At 41.9% G+C, this 22161-nt stretch overlaps 1 protein-coding gene across 1 annotated transcript; it reads left to right on the top strand.

Annotated features, from left to right (window-relative positions):
- Window positions 1-2320: 2320 nt before the first annotated feature.
- LOC138970258 (protein HtrL-like) lies at window positions 2321-7208 on the top strand. The gene is made up of 2 exons (XM_070342757.1): window positions 2321-3756; window positions 4957-7208. Exons 1-2 carry the CDS (start codon window positions 3603-3605, stop codon window positions 5748-5750), a joined length of 948 nt encoding a protein of 315 aa, XP_070198858.1. The 5' UTR covers window positions 2321-3602; the 3' UTR covers window positions 5751-7208.
- Window positions 7209-22161: the final 14953 nt, after the last annotated feature.

The raw sequence follows: 22161 nt of genomic DNA, 5'->3' as shown, positions 1-22161 counted from the left end.
CTTGTTACTAACCCTAACCCTAACCCTAAGGGGGAGTAACGAGCCGGGCCGGGAGTAACGAGCTGATCCCGCCTCTGAGAGTATGTGCGAGGCTGTTTTTATGGGGTGCCTGTGTCCTCAGTGATTTGAGGATTTCTTTTATCTCTCTTTTTCTGACACCGTTGATTTTTTTCCAGGACAGTTTTTTTCCTTTACAGTTATAAGTTGTAGTAGTTTGACGTTATTGTTTTAGTAGAGCTTGACTCACGAGTAGCAAAGGCTCACTCAGTCCGTCAGTGTGTTTGAGTGTGTGTGATAGGGCCGGGGGGGGGGGGGGGCACCCCTCCCGTGACCGGCCACCTGCAATGTACGGACAGGTTTGCAATGGCCCAAGGGTGTCCGTCATGAGAGGGACAGCTGTAGCAGCAAAACTAGTGTGATACATAAGTAGTCAATTTATTCACTTGACTATATTCACAACACGGACTTATAATAATAAAAATAATAATGCAAACTTTTATAGCGCTATTCTAGAAAAATGTCTACTCTTAGCGCTTTACAATACATACATCGACCAAGCATACTATACACGCACAGGCAAAGAAACCGACCAAACATAACCAACAAACTATACATGCACAGGCAAAGAAAACGACCAAACATACAATACACGCACAGGCAAAGATAACGACCAAGCATAAGCAAACATACTATGACCAAACATAACCAACATACTATACGCGCGCAGGCAAAGAGAACAATCAGCACGTGTAATAATTACTGACAACTAATAATGCAGGCATACAGTGACAATCCAATACACAGCCTAAGCACAAGAACAACAGTAGGCTTCTATATAAAAACGTGTCAACAATACTATTTACACACACACAAACTTATCACTCTTCTTTGCATGTTTTTATACCTAAGTATTTTCAAATACTCTGCAACACATGTAACCCACATCAGTACAACATGTGCCCGTACAGTACCGCTTCATTTATGAAAACACTGCTTCGGCCATGTTGATTTTAATCAACCAATTTTCGTAATTTAGCTCAGGAACACACAAAACTATGGGCGTCACCATGATCATACCGTCAGTCAGCTTTTCATGAAGTTATACAGTAGCTTCGACCAAGTCAGTCGAGTACCCGAGAACACACGAGCGAACGCACAGAAAGACAAAACTTGTGAGAACAATATAAGCTCACATAAGTAAACTTACATGAGCCAAATAAGTGTGCTGTTTTTAATGCCGCTGGCCGGCCCGCACTCATACCGGCAGTGCACGTATACAGCAGACAGCAGAAAGAGGCTGATTATTTTTAAGCTTGAGTTGGCGCGAGTCTGGCATCTCTGACAACTCGCTGCTGGGCCGCCGGATTTATTTATTTGTTTACGGTTCAAGACAGTGTTTAAAGCGAAAAAAGCCTGTTAACTAACTTTGCGTAGGAATTTAGTGTAACGGTGTTCGCCTGCGGAAGGTTTAGGCTATAGTGGAGAACAGGCATCAGCAGGTGTGTGTCATTCAAATTTGATGTAAAGACATACGACACCGATTAATCTTTTTGCCGTTTTGTGTGTGAGTGTGTGTGTGTGTGTGTGTGTGTGTGTGTGTGTGTGTGTGTGTGTGTGTGTGTGTGTAGGTGTGTGTGTGTGTGTGTGTATGTGTGTGTGTGTGTGTGTGTGTGTGTGTGTGTGTGTGTGTGTGTGTGACTGACGGAGTTCGTAAAAACTATGAGTGTTTTTTTAAATTTAATATAATGTGACAATTCTCAGTTTCCGTTGTGGCTAGTAATCACTGTGAACTTTAAAGGCACAGTAAGCCTCCCGTAAACCATCACAGAGCTCCCCGAGCGTCTACATACAGTACAAGCATACTTCCATTTGAACGCTCACCGAAAGGGAACATCCTGGCTGCTTTCTGTCGAGCGTGAGAAATTTTCAAAGAATTTATTTTCGTGGACTTGATCCTCTACAACAATGGCGCCTCGTTTTGGTGCTGGACGGCTGTTATGAATATTCAATACCGGAAATCACGCCCGGACAATAAGCCTCCCGTAAACCATCACAGATACTGTCAGGCTTTTACACACAGTACAAACACCCTTCCATTTGAACGCTCACCAAACGGGAACATCCTAGGTGCCCTACGTAAAGAGCGAGCAATTTTTAAAGAATTAATTTTGCAGATTGACCCATCCTGAACTCAGGTCAAAAATGAGTTATTTCGCTTCGGGTCTCATTCTATCGATGTAAACTGGCCATAGCCGTGGATCGATGATTATCAGAATGTTGTTGGACCGTGGTGCGCTTTTGCGCTAGACATAACTTTTAAAATCTAAACTATAAATTGACAGCTTGTTACACAAACATTCTTTAAAGGCATATGTACGCGCTCCCGTGTTTACAAAGTGTAGTTTGCCCATAATCGATGTCAAACGCACCAGAAGACCATGTAATGACGATATGTCGCCATGCGCGGACCATATACATGCATTACAGCTTGTTTTAGAGTCTCAAAAACTTTGGATGTAAACAAAGACGCGGAGTTATTTCCCTTGCGTCAACGCTACCTCTGTTGGCAAATCTATAAATAGGACGATCCAGATCAAAATGAAAATTAACATATCTCAACATTGAAGGGGTCCTAGACCACAATATTTTGCAGGGAACTTAATTTAGCATGTCTCCAGCTGTTGGTAAAGCAATTAGCGTGTATAGTCATCGAGTACATATGGCTTTAATCATAAAAGAATTTTTTTTTCATCAAGACAAGATCAGTACAATTCGACTGAAGTTGTGAAAGTTTGAAAAAAGAAAAGCCCGGAAGCAGGGTCACGCAAGGGTCGTAGCAGACGACGGTTTATGCATATCGCCGTTCCTCTCAACAGTCAAAAGCCATCGCTAGAGTTCTTGTGAACCACAGCCGTTTGTTTCGTGCATAAAAACGTGCTATTGTAGATAAGCTCACATCGAGTCGCATTCAAATGACTAACTGACGACTACATTGTGAAACAGGGAAACTGGATCACACGGCCGGGTTCACGATGGCTCAGGGGTAAGATAAACCACGCAAAAATAAATTCTTTGAAAATTGTTCGCTCTTTACGGAGGGCACCTAGGATGTTCTCAATCCGGTGAGTGTTTAAATGAAAGGGTGTTTTTACTGTGTGTAAAAGCCTGACCGTATCTGTGATGGTTTACGGGAGGCTTACTGTGCCTTTAAGTGACGGGGTTTTTTATGCAAAAATTAGATCAATTTCTCACTTTAAATCTGCTGTCACATAACGATAAAAAAAAAATTAAAAAAAAGGATAACGTACAAATAGTTGAGCCGCCTACACAATAAAGTATTAAAAACAAACTGAAAGCCAAGTAAAGTGTATTTGTTTTACATAGACAACGACAAGAATGAAACATTACTGATGAGGTAGCAAAGACTTGCAACCAGCATGCACCGTGTACGTATTATGCACATGCAGCAAAATCACTGAGTAGCGGCCACGGGACGGCAGACAGGTCCGGCGCTTGCAGGCTATGCTCCTTCACCGAACACTATACGCGCGAGTCGCTATCATGTGCAAGCGAGCAATCCAGTGAGTCCTTCAGGCAAATAAATGATGAAGTGGCAGTGGCGAAAGCCTGTAGCCGTCTCCCTGGCTGTGATAATATCCCTGTTGCTCGTTCTCTGTGGATTCAAACACAGGAGCTATGAGTTTGCCCGGGACAGTTACCTTGCCATGAGCTGGGAAGGATTTGGCCCTGAAAGAGGTAAGACTGGCTGAATTAGACTTACGAACGCCTGGAACGCGGGCTGCTTGTTTCTGTGTCACGTGTGTGTGTGTGTGTGTGTGCACGGTGTGTGTGTGTGTGTGTGTGTGTGTGTGTGTGATCTGTCTGTCTGTTTGTCTATACTTGTCTCAGTGTCCGAGACTTAGTGTCTCTCTGTCAGTGTCTGTGTGTCCGTGTCTGTCTGTGACTCAGTGTCTGTCTCTCTGTCTGTCCGAGTATGGAGGTGTTTGAGTATCTCCGAGGCTCTGTGTGTCACGGTCAGTGTGTGTGTGTGTGTGTGTGCAGTGTGTGTCCGTTTGTCTGTTTGTGCCTGTGTCTGTGTGTAAGTGCGGTTTGTGTCTGGATGTGTCAGTGTCGTTGGTGTACACATCTGTGTGTGTGTGTGTGTGTGCGGTGTGTGTGTGTGTGTGTGTGTGTCTGTCTGCCTGGCTATCTGTCTGGCTGTCTGTTTTTCTGTTTGCCGCTCTGTCTGTCAGCATATCTATCTGTACGTGTCCACCTGTATTTGTGTGATCTGCCATTTGACTTGTCGTTTTCAGGTTATTTTCTCTTTCAGCCTTCTTTTTTATTTTATGTATCTCTCTGCTTTCTTCAGGAACACTAAACCATCCTCCTTTCCCTGGACGAAACTTGAACGGGCGGAGAAAAATGCATAAATTGTCATAGAAATAACCTTGTATTCTACGTTATTTATTGCATAATATCGTTTCACTGCACTGACGTCAGAGGGGAAACCACGAGCACTTGTCTGTCTTCCCATGGTATTTTGTTCAAGTGGTTAGAAGCCTGAGGCATGACCGAAAGCCCCAGGGGCTCCGTGCACCTGGATGTGAAAAATCCAGTAACTTAGTCTAAGACCATACTGCTTCAGATGTTCTGTTCATGGAATCTTTAAATTAATGTGTTTTCAGTTTCAGACTCGCTCTCTCTCTCTCTCTCTCTCTCTCTCTCTCTCTCTCTCTCTTTCTCTCTCTCTCTCTCTCTAATAAGGGATAGTGCAGATTCAAAAATATCCAGCAAAAGTCTCTATTTAATCTTCTTGTTCTCTTTTTGTTACTGTAAGGTTTATTCTGTACATGAAAGGATTTTTTTTGTCGACTCAGATTGCAGGGGAAGATTGCATGATCAAACGTAGAATCAATGTGTAATGACGGTATCACCACGCGCTGTATTTTGCAGGTGTGTACAACTTCACGGTGGTGACTGCCATGCTGGACATAGGGCGAGGGCAGTGGTCAAACCCCACCTACCGTCGGTCCTACAACACCTACCTGCTCTACATGCTGAGGGTCCTCCGGCTGGACGTCAACATGGTCGTCTTCGTGGACTCCAGAGGCCGACCCTTCGTGGAATGGATGAGGCGGGGGAGGGGGTCACACACCCGCATCGTGGAGATCGCCCTCCAGGACCTGCCTTACTACGCTCACAGGCAGCGGGTGGAGGAGATCATGCAGAGCGCGGAATACAGGCGGGACAACCAGCTGGCGCAGCGAGGTCTGTGCGAGTCCCAGGTGCCGGAGTACGACATTCTGCAATGGAGCAAGCTCTACTTTGTCAACCAGGCCATCGAGAGGGACCCTTTCGCCAACGATCTCTTCGTATGGTTGGACGGCGGCTACGGACACGGGGAGGACATTCACCCCGAAGACGGAGTGTGGGTGCCCAAGAATCTCTTCGAACACTCCGACAAGGTGACGTTCATAGAGCGTGAATCTGTGGAGAAGTACAGACCGCACGCCGCCCGGTTGCACAAAATGAGCATCAACATTATCGCTGGGCTGTTCTTCGCAGGAGGCAAGCGGGCGTTCAGGAGACTGTACGCGCTACAGCAGGATCTGATCGCCGACTGGCTGAAACGAGGCGTCGTGGACGATGATCAGACAACGTACATGTTGATGTATTTCAAAGAACCCAGCTTGTTTCACTTGGTGCCTGGTGACTGGAACGATGTCTTTACACTCTTCGATCAGTGACACAAAGTCATACTGAATGTTATACATTATTGCGGTGCCAATTAACAACCATGCGGGATGATCGGAAAACTTGCGTGTTGAAGTATCACACAGAGTGTGTGTGTGTGTGTGTGTGTGTGTGTGTGTGTGTGTGTGTGTGTGTGTATGTGTGTGTGTGTGTGTTGCTTTGTGTGTGTGTGTGTGTGTGTCAGTGTGTGTGTGTGTGCGTGCGTACGTGCTGGCGTGCGTGCGTGCGTGCGTGCGTGCGTGCGTGTGTGTGTGTGTGTGTTTTACTTGGTTTCCCGGTGACTGGAACGATGTCTTTACGTTGTTCAGTGGCACAAAGTCACACTAAATGTCATCTTGTTGTGGTACCAAGAACCACGCATGATCAGACAGCCTACATGTTTATGTAATACAAAGAACTGAGTTTACATCACTTGGTAGCTGATGACTCGAACTATGCTTTATCTGTGACACATCATAATGAATTTGTATATGATTGTGCTGCATAGAACCACGTATGGTTAGGTAAAATGTATACATGTCGATGTATTAAAGGGGACCGAGCTTGCATCAATTGGTAGTCGATGACTGGACTGATTGGCACATAGCTGAGGACTGATCATACTGATTTTGTATTTTATTGCGATGCCAAGTACCATGGATGACCAGACAACATGCACGTTGACGTATTAGTAAGAACCGAGCGGCTTATATCACGTTGTCGCTGATCCCTGGAGTGATGGTTTATTTAATGGCACATCGCAAACTGTTGTTGTTGTTGTTGTTGTTGTTGTTGTTGTTGTTGATGATGATGATGCTGTTGTTGTTGTTCCTGTTCCCGGTGATTTGAATACAGTTTTAACACCGTCCAGCTGCAGCCATCATGATATAAGCAGACGGCCTTTTGTCCATGAATACGTACTTGCCGTTGTGTATGGAATATGCATGTTGTAACTGGTAACTTCAAGATGATTATTTTAAAGTGTTTCCGCGACACAGCCTTTCATGTGTGTGGATAAGCAAATGTAAAAATTTCATTTCCACGGTCTAATGTGGAGAGAGAGAGAGAGAGAGAGAGAGAGAGAGAGAGAGAGAGAGAGAGAGAGAGAGAGAGAGAGAGAGAGAGAGAGAGAGAGAGAGAGAGGGAGAGAGAGAGAGAGAGAGAGAGAGAGAGAGAGAGAGAGAGAGAGAGAGAGAGAGAGGGAGGACTAACAAAACTCAAGGATGGTGGCATTTGGTCCACGTGGACCTGTCTTATAGCTGGTCCTTGAAGTTATTCGTACAAACACATATAGACGTATACCGTCCATAATTTCAATCTCTTTACAGGTATAGAATTCCAAAGGTATGCACCAGAGTTATCATTACTAATTTTCAACCAATCAATACGTGGTCTTGACAAAACCGGGTTATTTGTAGTATTAGAGTTAAATACGCACATGTCTTGTTAAGTTGAATAACCGAGGCTTCCTAATGGACGACTTTATACGTAAATAAACATTTGGTATAGATAACCGGTCGTTGTTGTTTTTTCAACTAAAGGTCACAAATCTATCCATCTTTTGGTCAGTATAGAAAGAGAAGCGTAGGACAGAGTTATACATCAACTGGCGCTGGAGCGAGTTTAGTATTTCGAGTGAACACCACAAGATGCGTCCAAAGAAATGGCAGCGTTATCACTAATCGATACGCGGTTTTGTAAGGGCATTGTAAAATAATTTTTATGTGTCAAGATAACACACGGTAACCTGGGCAACAAAAACAGATTTTTAGGATTTGCTCTGGCAGATTTCATCAATGTGAGTCAGCTATCTGGTGAAATGGTCAGAAATAAAAAGATTGTCACGCACACAAGTCGGCATTGCACATTTAACGACCCGCATTTATAGCATTAGGCCCAGAGAGACCCTTCTCACGCATCTCTTTTTACATTTAGTCAAGTTTTGACTAAATGTTTTAACATAGAGGGGGGAATCGAGACGAGGGTCGTGGTGTATGTGTGTGTGTGTGTGTGTCTGTCTGTCTCTGTGTGTGTGTAGAGCGATTCAGACTAAACTACTGGGCCGATCTGTATGAAATTTGACATGAGAGTTCCTGGGTATGATATCCCCGGACGTTTTTTTCTTTTTTTCGATAAATACCTTTGATGACGTCATATCCGGCTTTTTGTAAAAGTTGAGGCGGCACCCTCATTTTTAAATTAAATTGATTGAAATTTTGGCAAAGCAATTTTCGACAAAAGCCGGGGTTTGGTATTGCATTTCAGCTTGGTGGCTTAAAAACTAATGAGTGAGTTTGGTCATTAAAAATCAGAAACTTGTAATTAAAATTATGTTTTTTATTAAACGATCCAAAAACAATTTCATCTTATTCTTCGTCATTTTCTGATTCCAAAAACATATACATATGTTATATTTGGATTAAAAACAAGCTCTGAAAATTAAAAATATAACAAGAGGCGAAGCCTTCAAGGCTCACGTAAGAAATAGACAAACAGTAACACAAACTCAATCACTCCGTCACACATACACACCCACACACACACACACACACACACACACACACACACACACACACACACACACACACACACACACACAGACAGCATAGGTGACACTGTGCAAGAAAGAGAGACACTAGATCTAGATCTGTCTGTCTGCATGTAGCCTACTTACAGGGACACGACTGCCAACTAGTCTCGGCCCGCTCAAAATAACAATGACCGAGACTTTCAGTAATTCCTTCGCGTGACGTCTAACCCTCTTACGTCATAATGTGACGTCTTCAAATGACTCGTGACGAAATGTTAAAGTTTCTACCAATGATCAAAATTAAATTTCCGAAATCGTTTTAAAAACTATTTCATCTTATTCCTTGTCGGTTCCTGATTCCAAAAACATATAGATATGATATGTTTGGATTAAAAACACGCTCAGAAAGTTAAAACGAAGAGAGGTACAGTAAAGCGTGCTATGAAGCACAGCGCAATCGCTACCGCGCCAAACAGGCTCGTCACTTTCACTGCCTTTTGCACTAGCGGCGGACTACGTTCAGTTTCATTCTGTGAGTTCCACAGCTTGACTAAATGTAGTAATTTCGCCTTACGCGACTTGTTTCTATTTTTATTTATTTTGATTTTATTTGAGTTTAAGTGCAGACCTGCTAGTGACTTAACCCCCTTCGTGTGTACACGCAAGCACAAGACCAAGTGCGCACGGAAAAGATCCTGTAATCCATGTCAGAGTTCGGTGGGTTATAGAAACACGAAAATACCCAGCATGCCTCCCCCGAAATCGGCGTATGCTGCCTGAATGGCGGGGTAAAAACGGTTATACACGTAATAATCCACTCGTGTTAAAAACATGAGTGAACGTGGGAGTCTAAGCCCATGAACGAAGAAGAGGAGAAGAAGAAGAACAAGGTGAATTTTCTTTCTTTTTTTGGTGTTTAACGTCGTTTTCAACCACGAAGGTTATATCGCGACGGGGAAAGGGGGGGGGGGGGGGGGGGGGGGGATGGGATAGAGCCACTTGTCAATTGTTTCTTGTTCACAAAAGCACTAATCAAAAATTTGCTCCAGGTGAATATTTTAATAGTTCGTGTAACAATTTTGTATGTCAAGTATTTCAGTCATGGAAAAGGGTCTTAAGAAGACATGAAGAAAGCCTCTGGCAGCAATGAAAGATAGTCGGCTTGAGTTAAATACCTGTGCAAATGAGTTCGGCTAATTTGAACTATGCCCTGTTCAATTAACACGACTAGTCGAAAAGTTTGAACTTTTCTCAAATTTCAAGAAACAAGTCCGCGTGTTGACAAACCACATAAGATCCTTATTTCACTTGCATATGTGTAGGTCTAACCCCAATCTTGAGATATAACCCCACCGTCTTTGCTTACTGACTTCTATGGGCCAGCCACAGCGTCTAGTTCTTAGTGTATCCAAATTACCCCCCTTTACCCCAATCAGTGAGTTTTAGTAATGAGCAGCGTTCGTCTGTCTGTGAACAAGAAATTTAACGTTCAGATGATGAGCAGATGTTTGTGAGAAAGAGAACACTGAACCCCTAATCTATGTGTGCACCAGATTTTCTTGAGTGAGCCTCATTTTAGCTCTAAATGTTCTTTTGTTTTTGTTTGTGTGCCTTTATTTCAAGATTTAAAAATTGTCGAGAAAACACAACAGTAATTCAGGAAAAGGTTTCCATGTTTTGCTCTCGTTAAATTCCTTTGACTTTGTGTTTCTGAAAAATTCACGGAGCCAGGAATAATATTTAAAGCTCTGTCGTAAAGTTTAAACGAAGGCAGTTTGAATTCATCTTCACTTTTTGGTTGGACTGATTAATGGGGTGAAACGAGGGTACAATGATATCAGGAGATTCAATTCTCCTCATGAAACTAGTCATTCAACATCATTACTTCTTCCTCCGCGCTTTGTGTTTCCTGTCAGTTTATAGGTTCCATCCTTCCCGAGTAAACGATCATGCTCGTGGCCCCACATCTGTCACGTGAAATAAGAGTGTCATTCACTTGGACACATACCGAAAATCAATACCGTGGCTACATTCTCTGCAGAATGGGAATTGCTTGCTGAGGTAAGTCAGCAGAACGACATAGGTGCCACTTACGAATTGAATTCAACAGAAAATTCACACTCTGAATAAGAAGCAGCCAGGCTGTTACATTTTAAGTTGCAGTCAGGATGCTCTTATATATACCACTAGATGATTACCCGCTTCGCCGGGAAGAAGTAGAGCCGAATACCCGGGTAACACGAAATTTTTACTCCACGAAAAATTTACTCCGGAGTAAATATTTCGTAGGAAATTCTTACTCCGAGTACACTTTTCGTACGAGAAAAGAACTCCCCAAGGCACGAAAAAATTACTCCCTCCACGAAATTTTTACTCCCCATTTTTCTTTTACTTCCAGTAAAAATCTCGTTCGCAAAAATGGGATGCGGGCGAAGGGATAATGCCAATAAGTGATCTCGCGCACACGAATGTCGCGGTTCCCTCCCTCCACCCCTTCCACCACCAAGACTAACAGGGGACAAGGGAGTAAAAATTTCGTACACCTGGCATGGAAGGTTAAATTGCTCGTGTTGGGGTGAAGTAATTTATTCGTTATTTATTCGTCAGGGGAGTAACATTTTTGTACGAAATGTTTACTCGGAACTCACCTGTCTTGGGGAGTAATTTTCTCGTGCAATGGGGGAGTGCTTTTTTCGTAAAGGGAGTAACTTTTTCGTACGAAATGTTTACTCCGGAATAAAAATCTCGTGGGAGTAATTTTCTCGTGTTACACCGGCGCACGAAGGGAGGGAGATAAACGCGCAAAACACTGGAGAAGATAAGGAAGAGTTGTGGACAGTGACCTTCTAAAAATAGTAACATTGTGGACAGTGACCTTCTAAAAATAGTAACGGGAATATGGATTGACGCCACAGGAAGGAAGGGAGATAAACGCGCAAAACACTGGAGAAGATAAGGAAGAGTTACTCCCTTTCGACGACGTCAAATGTAACCGAGTGCCGAAACACCACAATTACCTTTTAAGGCGGAGTCCTCTCAAACGAGATTGAGAATTTTAGAGCTTATTTCTAAGCCCTATAATAACTGTTATGGCCTCTCAAAGGAAGGCCAGAACATACAGTGAGACAAAAGCCGCCAGACCCCATCACAAACAGAACTCTACAATCCACAGGTGTTGCCTACACACACACACACACACACACACACACACACCCACACACACAGAAGCCGTAGATAGAGATAGATGACAGTGGATTTTTCGATAAATAGATTCGACCTTTGCACTTTTACAGTGAGGACAACTTACGGGTACATGCAAGGAAAGCTGCGTTCTGGACAGTGCAGTGAGCTTCTAAAAATAGTAACGTAGTAACAGGAATATGGATGGACGCCACACAAAGGAAGGGAGATAAACGCAAAACACTGGAGAAGATAAGGAAGAGTTACTGGGAATGGATCTGGGAAGATGAACAGAAAAACCAAAATCGGTTCAGCGCTGCGCGCTGAGAGCACGTGTTGAAAATTCTCATCGACCAGGTTGTGACCGGAGTCTACCTGAATATGCCCACCAAATTTGAAGCAGATCCATCGAGAACTTTGGCCGTGCATCGCGAACACACACACACACGCACACACACACACGCACACACACACACAGACAGACAGACAGACAGACAGACAGACACAAGTCGTGTATATATATATATATAGATACTAGATGATTACCCGCTTCGCCGGGTACCGGCTTCGCCGGGAAGAAGTAGAGCCGAATACCAGGCTGCGCCTGGGACTTAGCCGGGTGTACGCCGGCTTCGCCGGCGCACGAAGGAAGGGAGATCTAAAAATAGTAACGTGCAGTGACCTTCTTAAAATAGTAACGTAGTAACGGGAATATGGATTGACGCCACACGAAGGAAGAGAGATCTAAAAATAGTAACGTGCAGTGACCTTCTAAAAATAGTAACGTAGTAACGGGAATATGGATTGACGCCACACGAAGGAAGGGAGATAAACGCGCAAAACAAAACACTGGAGAAGATAAAGAAGAGTTACTGGGAATGGATATAGTGGATGTACAGAAAAACCAAAATCGGTTCAGCGCTGCGCGCTGAGAGCTCGTGTTGAAATATCTCATCGATGAGGTTGTGTCCGGGGTGTAGCTGAATACGGTCTCCAAATTTGAAAAAAATCGACCGAGAACTTTGGCCGTGCATCGCGAACAGACACACAGACAGACAGACACTAGTCGTATATATATATATAGACTAGATGATTATCCGCTTCGTCGGGTACCGGCTTCGCCGGGAAGACGTAGAGCCGAATACCAGGCTGCGCCTGGGACTACCGGCTTCGCCGGAGCACGAAGGAAAGGAGATAAACGCGCAAAACACTGGAGACCTTCTAAAAATAGTAACGTGCAGTGACCGTCTAAAAATAGTAACGTAGTAACGGGAATATGAATTGACGCCACACGGAGGAAGGGAGATAATCGCAGCTGAAAACACTGGAGAAGATAAGGAAGAGTTACTGGTAGTGGATCCAGACCAAAAAAACCAAAATCGGTTCAGCGCGCACAGCGCTGCGCGCTGAGAGCACGTATTGAAATATCTCATCGACCAGGTTGTGTCCAGGCCGGGTGTACCTGAATATGATCACCAAATTTGAAACAGATCCATCGAGAACCTTGGCCGCGCATCGCGCACAGACACACAGACAAACAGACAGACAGACAGACACAAGTCGTATATATTATAAGATGTTTGATGGGTTGTTGACAGACCAGCTTTTTTGTCTGTCCGAGGGGGAGCATATCGTCTTTTGTTTCATATTTATTGACCAAGGCCGAAGGCCGCGGTCAATAAATATGAAACAAAAGTCGATATGCCCCCCGAGGACCGACAAAAAAGCTGGTCTGTCAACAAACCATCAAACATCGTTTTTGTCATCATTTTGGTAGTGAGAAAATAAGTGCACAATCAACCCAGGGAGCCATGCTTTGAAACACGGGTCCCGGTTTGATAACCACTGGCAATCAACGATAGCCGCGAAGCGAGGATTATCAGAATGAGCTGGCGTGTGAAAGCAACTTTCTGTGTTTTTGAGTTCATTAAATGAGTTGGGATGAATATGTCAGGTTTGAGGATGCACATTTCTGTAGGTTCATCTTGGTATTCCACCCCCTCGGCTTTCTGTTGTAAATATTAAGCTGAGCACGGTGATCGAATGTGGAAGCTACGTTTGGTCAAAGGTCACAGAAGATTTGCGTCGTGCAGCGAAGGAAAGAATCGCGATCTTGTTTCCGACTCGGTACCTCTTTGTTTTTCATTAGACCTGTCATTCTGCTTGCTCGGCTTTGTTAGATGTTTGCATATCGTGTTGCTATTTTCTTTGCTTTTATTATTGTTTCTTACTTGTGCTTCGTTTATCGATGCAACGTCTTGTGCACGGGTCAAAATATATGTGTCAGGTGTCGTTTTACTTGAATTGACGTTCGTGTCTCTCCGAACGTCTGTGTATCGAAACACAGATACACGCACTCCGTGACTTTGTAAGAAGACATAACATATCGGTAGGTTTCATTTGTTTGTGACGAATTTATTGAAGTAGTTTTGTTTTTTTGTTTACTTTTGCCAGTTTGCCAGTTGGTTTTTGGAACTTTGCAAAGCAGTGTCTTGTCGTCTGTTTAGGTCTGGGGAAACGCCAATGAAAAGAGCCGAAGAATCCTCGAGCGTTTCTATTGGGTTTGCTTTTGATTATCCATGTAATAGGGCTTCCTGCAACTATGGTAACCGGGGATTTATTCCCCGGGGAACATGAGATTTATTTCCCAGGTGCTTGTGAATGAAAACTCGTGAAAATGATGACAAATATAGATGTTCAAGACTGAAACGATCCGTTGCGATGAACGCGATGGTACATGCATGCGGGAATAACAGTACCTGTAAGCGGCGGAGGACTAAAATCGATATTCTGATACAGTGACTAATTACTGAATATTATTGTATCCTCCAGCTTAATGTTTGACATTTAACGCGCGATTGTTTTTATGTGTGCGTGAATCTGCGACCAGGACTTCGATAAAAAAAAAGGCTTAATAGGAGGTTCTTGGTAACTGATCTGTCGTCTCCGTGTGTGTGTGTATGTGTGTGTCTGTCAGCGTGTATGCGCCTGTCTGTTAATAAATGTGTGTGTGTCTGAGCGTGCAAACGTGTGTGTTTGCATTGCGTCCCAAGTGATGAATTACCTGACTGACTGTGATATTTTTGCATAGTGACCCGTATTTTCTGTGTCCTGTCTTTTGAGGAGACAACGGTGCATTGTGCACGATCAATAAAGCACGAGGTCAGTGGTCGAGAGCAATGCCGCTTCCGGCTCAGCAGGAAATAAACAGAAACCTGCATTGTTATGGAATTCACTCCCCTTTCAATTACGTCAATCTCCATCTTTGAAAACTCACTTGTTCCAACAACATTACGGACATATTTTTGTTGTACTATTGCTACATGTTCGATTGCTACCATGTTCCGGAGGATTTTGGAAGAGAAAGTTTAATGTAGAAATTGATGAACGATATTGGATAGTTGCCTATCAGTCAACACAAGAGACTAGATTGAGTTTTACACTGGAAAATTATGCACAACATTTATCCGACCAACATTCTCCTGTGTAAAATGAAAGTAACGGAAACTAATAAATGTAATTACTGTTGTGATGTAACTGATTTCATTGAACACTTCTTTTTTGAATGCCCGGTTGTATACAAATTCTGGAAGTTTATTGAAGAATTTATTTTTCGTACTTTTGAAATTAAGATTGTTTTGAAAGTTATTGATGTTTTATTTGGTATGCATTTTGTAATGGTGAAAAAGGCAACTATGTATAAATTGAACCACATTATCTTAATCGGAAAGATGTGCGTTAGTATATATAAAACAAGAGGCGAAGCCTTCAAGGCTCACGTAAGAAATAGACAAACAGTAACACAAACTCAATCACTCCGTCACACATACACACCCACACACACAGTAAGCTTAGGTGACACTGTGCAAGAAAGAGAGACACTAGATCTATAGTCCAGGCATATTAGAGAACAACGTTGAAGTGACAATGACTAGGTTTAAAATGTCCCTTATCAGAAAGTTCAACCTCAGTCCTTTGATGTTTATTAAACACATTTTCATATAAAGTTGGCGCTTCATACGGAAAAATGGCTTTGAAATTGACCCAAATCCTTCTTTGGGCTCTCTAAATGTCGTTTGGGGGTATGGTTGTAAAATGGTATCTACTGGTCACCCCAATGTATAAACTGAAAACTCTTTCTGCACCAGAACACGCAGAAAGGATTGTATCTGCCTGATGTCTGATGCTTTTCAAAATCCCCAACCACTAACACCTTCAAAACGGACTTTAACTGACACTGTTGTTTTTCCCTATATAATCCTTACTATTTTTCCGAGACGTCGTCGTGTTGTGTATTTAGCTTGCCACAACCTCATACATGGTCCTAAAAGTTAAAGTTGAAGAAAATACTAAAGATAAATGAAAAAGCTGACGCAGTGTCATTCGCACCGTGAATCCCCCCATGGGAACATACTAAAGTCTGGTTCCAAGTAGGCTCAATTTCCTTCTATTTCTTTGTATTTCTGCCTCGTAGGGGTAGGGGTGTTCAAACCAAAGGCACCTTTAAACCAAAATTCAAATCACACATCTTACAATACTAAGACACTCAGCAGTAAAAGGGTGTCTGCTGGTAAAAAATTCCAAACAATCCTAAAAGTACTTCACTACTAAAAGTGCTTTTAAAAAGAGCCGTTATTTTTCCCTCTATATTCAGTATTGTGTTTTCTGCGAACATGTAGTCTATTTAGATGGTTGTCGTGTGCACTTGAGTTGCTAAAGCGTTTTCAGTTGGGCATATGTCGAAAAGCAAAGAATTAGCCCTTTGAAAACCATCAGAACTGTCACACAAAAATAACATTTACCTATCTCACCAACTGACCAAACATAGGGCTTTTCCTTATGTATTATGTATTGTCGTGTTTTTTGTAGCATACTTGTGAAAACAGCCACCACTGTTGTAAATGATACTTTAAAGAGCATTATTTCATTTTTACAGTTGAAGGACAACCTGGACTGCCGTATATTACAGCTGTTTTACAATCAGCCAAAATGTTCTTAACAAACGTATGTTAAGAACAACTCCCATTGTGAAATTGAAGGAAAACAAATTGAAAATCCCCCTGCCATAGAGGAGCTAAAGAATCAACAATAAACGACTGCATGGATAGCTTGATGCACGAATGCATTGCGGACATGTTTGTCTCCAACCAAGAGAAAGTTCCAAAAAATCCCTTTTGTGCTTCTTATTATACAGTGACGTCAAAGACAGCCTTTTCTGCTGTTCATACATTCAGGGGTTATGGTTACACTAAACGACGTAGTTGTAGCCATACTGCCATCCAGATTTATTTTTTCCTTGCGAGCAGTCACAGGGTGTTTGTGCTGTCTGCCAACCGTTAGATGACCCCGCCCAAGTCTGTTAAGGGGCCGTTTGACCGTTATAGAACGCGTCTTTTTGATTTTTTGGCACAGTTGGAAACGGTTGATTTTTATCCCTACCATTGTTTCCAAACATTATATAGGAATGTTTTGTGAACAACGGATAATAGCCGCTACTCGCATGTGTAGCAAAAGTGAGCGTACATACTCACCCTGGTCGTCCAGCCGTTGTCCGTTGCCCGTCTTTATCTGTCTGTACTGAACATTACCTTTGGATATTTCTCCAACGCTATGAAGTGAAGAAACACCAAATGTTGCAAAATGTTGTATGACCCCAAGAGCTCAAAAAAGATACTTGAGAACCTTGACCTTACCTTAAGGTCAAGGTCACAGGGAGAATGAATGTGGTCTAAAAACTGCAAAATTTCACATTGTGCCAGTTTTCTGGAAAACAAATTAAAAACAGCGGGCTTAGTTTTGTATGGTATACAAGAAAAAGAAAGCCTTATCTTCTGATACCATTTTGGTTGACCTCGCTTCAATGTCAAGGTCAGAGGAGCCCTTCAAAGTTGAATTGTAGACATATTTTGATGTGAGCTTGCCCCTTTAACTTTACTATGGACGATATCTCTTACAAACTTAAACACTGAGTGGGCCTTTGTTAGAATTTCATAGTGATCCACATCTGGCCACATGTCGTCAGTGTCAAGGTCACATTGACCCCTATCAAAAATGTGACCAAGACGGGTAAAGAAATCACTATTTAAAAGTGACCATGTGTCTTGATAAAAAGTGTTAAAAATCACCATTATCCTTTGTATAATTATGTTGAATTACTGGTCTTATGTTCAGTGACCTTGGCCCTTGACTTTGGGTCAAGGTCATATGTATTTTCGAAAGAGAAATGTGTAAAACAATTTGTATCGAATGATATGCTATTGACAGTTTCAATTGTTTGACCTTGAATTTCGAGGTCACATAAAGGTGAAAGTCATGTAAAGGATACAGTTAGCATGTTTCAATGTATATTGTATGAACCAACTGTAAGACAAGTCCTACGGGCCTAACGCTTTCTTGCATTGAAATGCCTTTTCTCTTTTGCCTTCTTCTACGGTACCCCTTGGTTATAGAGGATCCAGCTCTGTATACTTGGTTTTACTAAGTGCCTGTCTATAACAGCGAAGGGTGAATGTCGTAAACCAACTCACTGCGCACAACTTGCTTCAAGGTCAAGGTCACAGGGGACATAAAATAATGTTGTTCAAAAACAGTAAATTTTCACATTTTCACAATTTTCTCCCACGTTATTGAGAATGACGACCTTAGCTACAAGTGTTATTTAGGTCAAAGCAAGCCCTATCTATTGATACCAGTTTGGTTGACCTTGCTTCAAGGTCAAGGTCACAGGGGACCTTCAAAGTTGGATTGTATACATGTTTTGAAGTGACCTTGACCCTGAACTATGAAAAAAAATCTTTCAAACTTCATAATTGTGTGGGGCACATGTTATATACTGATATTGAGCCACATTTAGTCACATATCATCAAGGTCAAGGTCACTTTGCCCCTTATGAAATGTGACTGAAACGGGCAATTGAATCACTAAAAGTGACAATGTCTCTTTGTAGAAAGTGCCAATAAGTATGTTTATGCTTCCTATGTCTTGAATTGATAGCCTTGTGATGTGTGACCTTTGATGATCTTGACCTTGGCCAAAGGTCATGTGTAATTTGGTAGGAAAAATCTGTAAACCAGTTCTAATAGTGTACAATGTCCTTGCCAGCTTCAGTTGTTAGACCTTCACCTTCAAGGTCACCTGAAGGTCAAGGTCACTTTAAGACAAAGGCCAAGCATGAGAGTCGCATGGGCTTTGCTTTGTTAAGATTTTTTACCAAGAGACATGGATTTCTTTACCCGGCTTGGTCACATTTTTCATAGGGGTCAATGTGACCTTGACCCTAACGATATGTGACCAGATGTGGCTCACTATGAAATTCTAACAAACGCCCCACTCAGTGTTTAAGTTTGTAAGAGATATCGTCCATAGTAAAGTTAAAGGGGCAAGCTCACATCAAAATATGTCTACAATTCAACTTTGAAGGGCTCCTCTGACCTTGACATTGAAGCGAGGTCAACCAAAATGGTATCAGAAGATAAGGCTTTCTTTTTCTTGTATACCATACAAAACTAAGCCCGCTGTTTTTAATTTGTTTTCCAGAAAACTGGCACAATGTGAAATTTTGCAGTTTTTAGACCACATTCATTCTCCCTGTGACCTTGACCTTAAGGTAAGGTCAAGGTTCTCAAGTATCTTTTTTGAGCTCTTGGGGTCATACAACATTTTGCAACATTTGGTGTTTCTTCACTTCATAGCGTTGGAGAAATATCCAAAGGTAATGTTCAGTACAGACAGATAAAGACGGGCAACGGACAACGGCTGGACGACCAGGGTGAGTATGTACGCTCACTTTTGCTACACATGCGAGTAGCGGCTATTATCCGTTGTTCACAAAACATTCCTATATAATGTTTGGAAACAATGGTAGGGATAAAAATCAACCGTTTCCAACTGTGCCAAAAAATCAAAAAGACGCGTTCTATAACGGTCAAACGGTCCCTTAACAGACTTGGGCGGGGTCATCTAACGGTTGGCAGACAGCACAAACACCCTGTGACTGCTTGCAAGGAAAAAATAAATCTGGATGGCAGTATGGCTACAACTACGTCGTTTAGTGTAACCATAACCCCTGAATGTATGAACAGCAGAAAAGGCTGTCTTTGACGTCACTGTATAATAAGAAGCACAAAAGGGATTTTTTGGAACTTTCTCTTGGTTGGAGACAAACATGTCCGCAATGCATTCGTGCATCAAGCTATCCATGCAGTCGTTTATTGTTGATTCTTTAGCTCCTCTATGGCAGGGGGATTTTCAATTTGTTTTCCTTCAATTTCACTATGGGAGTTGTTCTTAACATACGTTTGTTAAGAAAATTTTGGCTGATTGTAAAACAGCTGTAATATACGGCAGTCCAGGTTGTCCTTCAACTGTAAAAATGAAATAATGCTCTTTAAAGTATCATTTACAACAGTGGTGGCTGTTTTCACAAGTATGCTACAAAAAACACGACAATACATAATACATAAGGAAAAGCCCTATGTTTGGTCAGTTGGTGAGATAGGTAAATGTTATTTTTGTGTGACAGTTCTGATGGTTTTCAAAGGGCTAATTCTTTGCTTTTCGACATATGCCCAACTGAAAACGCTTTAGCAACTCAAGTGCACACGACAACCATCTAAATAGACTACATGTTCGCAGAAAACACAATACTGAATATAGAGGGAAAAATAACGGCTCTTTTTAAAAGCACTTTTAGTAGTGAAGTACTTTTAGGATTGTTTGGAATTTTTTACCAGCAGACACCCTTTTACTGCTGAGTGTCTTAGTATTGTAAGATGTGTGATTTGAATTTTGGTTTAAAGGTGCCTTTGGTTTGAACACCCCTACCCCTACGAGGCAGAAATACAAAGAAATAGAAGGAAATTGAGCCTATTTGGAACCAGACTTTAGTATGTTCCCATGGGGGGATTCACGGTGCGAATGACACTGCGTCAGCTTTTTCATTTATCTTTAGTATTTTCTTCAACTTTAACTTTTAGGACCATGTATGAGGTTGTGGCAAGCTAAATACACAACACGACGACGTCTCGGAAAAATAGTAAGGATTATATAGGGAAAAACAACAGTGTCAGTTAAAGTCCGTTTTGAAGGTGTTAGTGGTTGGGGATTTTGAAAAGCATCAGACATCAGGCAGATACAATCCTTTCTGCGTGTTCTGGTGCAGAAAGAGTTTTCAGTTTATACATTGGGGTGACCAGTAGATACCATTTTACAACCATACCCCCAAACGACATTTACAGAGCCCAAAGAAGGATTTGGGTCAATTTCAAAGCCATTTTTCCGTATGAAGCGCCAACTTTATATGAAAATGTGTTTAATAAACATCAAAGGACTGAGGTTGAACTTTCTGATAAGGGACATTTTAAACCTAGTCATTGTCACTTCAACGTTCCCTTCACTAAAGTGGCTAAGATGCCTGGACTACTAGATCTCTCTGTGTCTGCATGTTGCCTACTTACAGAGACACGACTGCCAAATAGTCTCGGCCCGCTCAAAATAACAATGACCGAGACCACACACACCACGCGAGAGAGAAAGACTACAGGGAGGCATGCCGTCATGATGCATTAATTGACGTCAAACACTTTTGACCGTGACGTAATCTTATGCGAGCTTTATCCATAGTCTTGGATAACCACTCACACATAGACTCGGAAATGTTAAAGTTTCTACCACAGACATACACACACACGCACGCACACACACACACACACACGCACAAACGCACAGACAGACAAAGTTACGATCGCATAGGCTACACTTCGTGAGCCAAAAACAAATTCGTTTTTACCGTTGGAAAGTATTTTTAATAGGCAGTTACAGATAAGAAGCATTTTTGTGTGAGTGTTCGAAGAACAAAACGTTAAAAAAGTTAGCTTGTTGTACTCGATAAGTTGTATTTAATTCATTGTATGAGATATTGTTAATTGTTGTTATTTATTTGAATAAAAAAATTTGAAAAAAAAAAAAAGATGACGATGATGATGATGATGATGATGATGATGATGATGATGAAGATGAGGCATGAAGAGCATACATATGTGATTATTCATAAAAGCTGGTAGCAATCAAAAGGCTTTTCTAGTTTCTGAACACCATTGCCACAATCAATAAGGTCAATTTCTGAGTTTGCACAAGACTCGAAACAAGAAAGGAAAAGGCACATGTAAAAATTATAATTCAAGTTAACATGAAATCACGTGTGCTTGTGAATATTTTGCGTTTAATTTTGAATTACATGTCCCCAAAAGGAGCTTTTCTTGGTGTGTTGTTGTTGTTGTTTTTGTTGTTTGTGTGTGTTGTTTTCGCATGGTCTTTATTTAAAACTCTGGTTTATCTGTTTCGAATTTCTTCATGCAAGTTTGCCGAAACCAGGAAGCAAGGTTTAAAGTTAGGACTTCAAAATACGAGCGTACAGATCGACATCTTGTGTCTCTGTCAGTTTCTCTTTCCACACACTATGTGTCATCGCCAATAGAACTGAATCTTCGTTTTCTTCCATATCGTCTTAATATGGCATTTCAATTTTTCTAAACTTTTTGAAGCCTGTATAAATTACAAGAGAATCTAGACAGGCAATTATAAACGTTATCTTGTGCTACCTGGGTGTTGGACGACCAAGAGACACATAATTCTCTGTTCTTCCTACTGACCAGGTAATTAATTACGTTTGAAAACAAGCAAATAAAACCATGCCGTAAAGCGGCTACACAGTTAT

This window comes from Littorina saxatilis, linkage group LG1 (genome assembly GCF_037325665.1).
Source record: "Littorina saxatilis isolate snail1 linkage group LG1, US_GU_Lsax_2.0, whole genome shotgun sequence".
NCBI lineage: Eukaryota > Metazoa > Mollusca > Gastropoda > Littorinimorpha > Littorinidae > Littorina > Littorina saxatilis.
Note: the sequence above shows the minus strand (reverse complement) of the source record. Positions and strands in the feature narration are given on the sequence as shown.